Source organism: Penaeus chinensis, chromosome 28 (assembly GCF_019202785.1).
Source record: "Penaeus chinensis breed Huanghai No. 1 chromosome 28, ASM1920278v2, whole genome shotgun sequence".
Lineage (NCBI taxonomy): Eukaryota > Metazoa > Arthropoda > Malacostraca > Decapoda > Penaeidae > Penaeus > Penaeus chinensis.
This window is the reverse complement of record NC_061846.1, coordinates 17,072,374-17,077,373: the sequence shown is the minus strand read 5'-3', so window position 1 is coordinate 17,077,373 and position 5,000 is coordinate 17,072,374. Positions and strand designations below refer to the sequence as shown.

The following is a 5,000-nucleotide window of genomic DNA, read 5'->3' as shown; positions in this document are numbered from 1 at the left end:
CTTGATCTTGATGGTGGAAGGAGCAAGAGCAGTGATTTCCTTCTGCATGCGGTCAGCAATACCAGGGTACATTGATGTGCCACCAGACAAAACATTATTGGCGAAGAGATCCTTCCTGATATCAATGTCGCACCTCATGATGGAGTTGTACACGGTTTCATGGATACCAACAGATTCCATACCCAGGAAGGAAGGCTGGAACAGACTCTCGGGGCAACGGAAGCGTTCGTTCCCGATGGTGATGACCTGGCCGTCGGGAAGCTCGTAAGATTTTTCCAAGGTAGATGAAGATGCTGCAATATTCATCTCACTTTCAAAATCAAGAGCAACATAGCAAAGTTTTTCCTTAATATCGCGTACAATTTCACGTTCAGCGGTGGTGGTGAAAGAGTAGCCACGTTCTGTAAGGATTTTCATCAGATATGCTGTCAGGTCACGACCAGCCAAGTCGAGACGAAGGATGGCGTGAGGAAGAGCATAACCCTCGTAGATGGGGACAGTGTGGGTCACACCATCACCAGTGTCGAGCACAATACCAGTGGTGCGACCAGAGGCGTACAGGGACAGCACGGCCTGGATGGCCACGTACATGGCGGGTGTGTTGAAGGTCTCGAACATGATCTGAGTCATCTTCTCACGGTTGGCCTTGGGGTTGAGGGGAGCCTCTGTGAGAAGAACTGGGTGCTCTTCTGGGGCAACACGGAGTTCGTTGTAGAAAGTGTGATGCCAGATTTTCTCCATGTCGTCCCAGTTGGTGATGATACCGTGTTCGATGGGGTACTTGAGAGTCAGGATACCTCTTTTGCTCTGGGCCTCATCGCCGACGTAGGCGTCCTTCTGACCCATGCCGACCATCACACCCTGGTGACGGGGGCGGCCGACGATGGAGGGGAACACGGCGCGAGGGGCGTCGTCTCCGGCGAAACCGGCCTTGCACATACCGGATCCATTGTCAACCACAAGGGCAGTTGTGTCTACATCGTCGCACATGGTGGATTGGATGGTCTGAGGGCCTGAAAAAAGGATTGATCGATTATTTTACAATCTTATAATTATTTATAGATTTATTAAACACATATGCAATAAAGAAATTAACACATTGCTAGTAGACTAGCTTCATCGTCAGACGGTAAAATGAAGAGGATTTCGATACATATGACTGCTTGTATTTTTGTTCATTTGCAGCTTAGATCAAAAAAAGAGTATTTGCATTCATTTGCATCAAATTATTTACATTCAATTCTTCAACACAACAGTATGGTTAAAATCATAATAACCCATTGAGTATCAACTGATTATAGATATGAAGCTAATCCCAAAATTCCCAAAAGGATGAACTCATTTTCAGCCGCATCCTCTTACACAGCAATCTAGTTTGGTTATCCTTGTTAAATGAGTACTAAGAGGTCAGTTATTTTCTAGACTCGAAAAAGGGGTGTGTCAGAAATATGAAATGTGAAACCGACATATATAGTTATTTTTAATAATGACATAAAATAGTACGTGTTGTATCAAAACGATTAGATTGTTATGTATTACATACACATCCATTTGATTGTTCACTGTATACTTTTGTTTCCCACAGCAGATAGATTTATAAATTGTTTATGGTTATATATATATGTATTGTTCGATAATAATCTATCTCATCTAAACTGATTTGATTTTCTTTGATGCGAAATGCGTTTTCCATCTCCCCACAAGTTTCTGGTCCTTACATACAAACACAAGATTATTCGAAAACAGACTTTACGATTCTGTTTTGATATTCCTCGGTTAATTCCGAAACCAGTCAACCTAAAACCTGTTTTTTTTTTTCCGAACCACTAGAGAGCATTTCCCGAGAACTCCACGAACACAGAGACAAAGTCGAGCGAAGTCGAGCTTACCGACGGAGGAGAGGACGTGAGGACGGTGAGAGGCGCCAAGAGGGTCCAGCACCTCTCACCCTCCAGGTTTTCTTATATAGCTGCCCGCGTCCCCTTCGCTCGCGTTATTGCATTGCTAATTATAGTATCTGGCCCTAAATGGGGGCGTCGGGAGGTTGTGAGTTTGAGTCGTGGCTTGGAGGTGTGGTGGCGAGCAGCGGTGAGGTGGGGAAGAGAGGGGAAATGTGGACAGGTGGGGAGGAGAGGGGAAGCAGCATACAGGTGGGGAGTAGAGGGGACCTGTGGCCGAGAAGTGAGGAGAGGGGAAGCTGCGGACAAGAGGGGGGGGGGGGAGCCGCGGACAAGAGGGAGGGAGAGGGGAAGCTGCGGACAAGAGGGGGGGGAGGGGAAGCTGCGGACAAGGGGGGTGAGAGGGGAAGCTGCGGACAGGAGGGGAGGAAAGAGGAGGTTACGGACGGGAGGGGGGGGGGGGGATTGGAAGCTGCGGACAGGAGGGGGGGGGAAGCTGCAGACAGGTTGGAGGAGAGGGGGAAGCTGCGGACAGGAAGGAGGGAGGTGAAGCTGCGGACAGGAGGAGAGGAGAGGGGAAGCTGCGGGCAGGCGTGGGCATTCGCATGTCATTGATAAAAGGCGTGGTTAACAGGACAAAGACAGCTTGCAAGGAAAAGTCGTTTATTTTAATGATGCGATGCCATTACGTAAGAAATAGAGTGAGCGACTTAGTGAAGATGTCCTGGATGTTGTGGGGCGGATTTTAATTCTGGAAGATGAAATGAAAACACGGATTTAAATCAGGGTGATGATTAAAGAGGAAGTGGGAAGTTAGACGTGATAATATGGTCGAAAAGTGACCTTGTGGCGTCAAAACTCCACGCTAAAGGGTGAGCGAGGGTGAACGGTCGCGCAGAGTAGGCGGCCGCCAGTAGGGATGTCACTCACGACCGCAACGCACCCACTTGGGCGAGATCAGCCTTAATTGGGCAAGGTCATTAGGCGTCAGCTGAACCAGGAGAGGTGCATACGTTTCTCTACTCCATATCCATATGGAGGCCTTATGCGCGAGTTTGTGAGTTACTACCAAAAATATACAAACTTACATACAGTAAAGTATTGGCAATAAGTCACATACACATGTATAAGTTTTCATATATACATACATACATATGTATATATGTATATATGTTATATATATATATATATATATATATATATATATATATATATCATATAGATATTCAGATAGAAAGGTTGATAGATAGATATTGATAGATAGAAAGGTTGATAGATAGATATTGATAGATAGAAAAATAGATATATAGATAGATAGAGAGATATATAGATAGATAGAGAGATAGCCAGATAGATGGATAGATAGATACTGATATAGATATAGATAGGCAGATGATTGAATGTGTGTGAAATGAAACTTAGAGTGAAAAACATATTACTGTGGAGTTTCAGTTCACATTTGTATGTTACTGTCTTGGATTTGTGATGTATTTCTCCTATATCGATATTTATGTATATATTTATGTATACACGCGCTTAATCAATGCGATATAACCCCATATGGTGAAGGGGAAATATTCTTACATAGAAGCAAATATAAGTTAAATCATAATATGATCATCTCGCATAATGAATCACTAACTTGCTTACGTGTAAATGGAACACCTGTTTACAGATTGTCACGCTTTTGAGGATAATTTTTTTTTTTTTTTTTTTTTTTGAGAGAGAGAGAGAGAGAGAGAGAGAGAGAGAGAGAGAGAGAGAGAGAGAGAGAGAGGGAGAGAGAGAGAGAGAGAGAGAGGGGGAGAGTAGAGCCGCGATACGTTTAAATATGTTAATGAAGATATTAACCAAATATACAGTGTGCTAGAATATAAGAGTAAACCAACCATATGTTTAATTCCTTTACGCTAAGTCACATGTGAAAATACTCCTTCCGATGCGTCCATTCATTAGCAATAACTCAATCAAACCCCCCTTTTTTCTATCAAGTTTAATTTATAACATTACTCGAGATTATCCCACGCAGAGTAAACTTCCCGCACCCGCATCGGAATCTGCATTAATGGGGCGAGGAAAAGGAAGAAAAAAAAGTGGGTAAAAAATAAAAAAAATCCGCGCGAGTCAGTATCAGTAAATACGTGGGTTATTCTCACCGGATCAAAGTAATGTTGACGCCACACGCGCCAAGCTCCGGTCCGTCCAAGACCCATCGCTCAGTTGCACGTATCTCCACCCTTCCCTTCCTCCCTTTTTTCCTCTTATTTCCTGTCACATTCCCCTGCTTTTTCCTCTTCTTCTTATTCTATTATTACTTATAAAACTGCTTCTCCTTTTTCTTCTTTTTCCTCTCCTCTCCCTTCTCTTCTCCCGCTTTTAATTTTTTCTCCCTCTCACTCTTCTTTTTTTCCCTCTCTTCCTCCTCCTCCTCTTTCTTCTTCTTTCTTTTTTTTCTTTTTTCTTCGTCTCCTCCTGCTCCTCCTTCTTCTTCTCCTCATCCATATCCTCATCCTCATCAGCCTCCTCCTTCTTCTTCTTCTCCTTCTTCTTCTTCTCCTTCTTCTTCTTCTTTCTTCTTTCTTCTTTTTTCTTCTTCTTCTACTTTTTCTTCTTTTTATTCTTCTTCTTCTTTTCCTTCTCTTCTTCTTCTGCTTTCTTCTTCTTTTTTCTTCTTTTCCTTCTCTTCTCCTTCTTCTTTCTTCTTCTTTTTTTCTTCTTCTTCTCCTCCTCCTTCTCCTTATTCTTCTACCTCTTCTTCTTCTTCTTCTTTTCCTCCTCCTCCATCTCCACCCCCACCCCCACCTCTTCCTATAGTTCCACCTCCTCCTCCACTTCCTCCTCCACTTCCTCCTCCACTTCCTCCTCCACCCCACCCCCACCTCCTCCTCCATCTCCACCCCCACCCCCACCTCCTCCTCCACTTCCTCCTCCACCCTCACCTCCACCCCCACCTCCTCCTCCACTTCCTCCTCCACCCCACCCCCACCTTATCCTCCACTTCTTCCTCCACCCTCACCCCCACCCCCCACCTCCTCCTCCACTTCCTCCTCCACCCCGCCCCCACCTCCTCCTTCACTTCCTCCTCCACCCTCACCCCCACCC

General features: G+C 44.8%; 1 protein-coding gene across 1 annotated transcript in view; it reads right to left on the bottom strand.

Moving 5' to 3' along the window:
* LOC125040055 (actin-2-like) overlaps positions 1 to 1,954 on the bottom strand; it is a 2,247-nt gene extending 293 nt beyond the window's left edge. The window contains exons 1-2 of the mRNA XM_047634507.1: positions 1,890 to 1,954; positions 1 to 1,013 (exon numbers count right to left, since the gene is read on the bottom strand). The exon at positions 1 to 1,013 is cut by the window's left edge and continues 293 nt beyond it. Coding sequence (XP_047490463.1) covers positions 1 to 990 — 990 coding nt within the window. The 5' untranslated portion in view covers positions 991 to 1,013; positions 1,890 to 1,954. The remainder of the gene's footprint in view (positions 1,014 to 1,889) is intronic.
* Between the last annotated feature and the right edge of the window lie 3,046 nt (positions 1,955 to 5,000).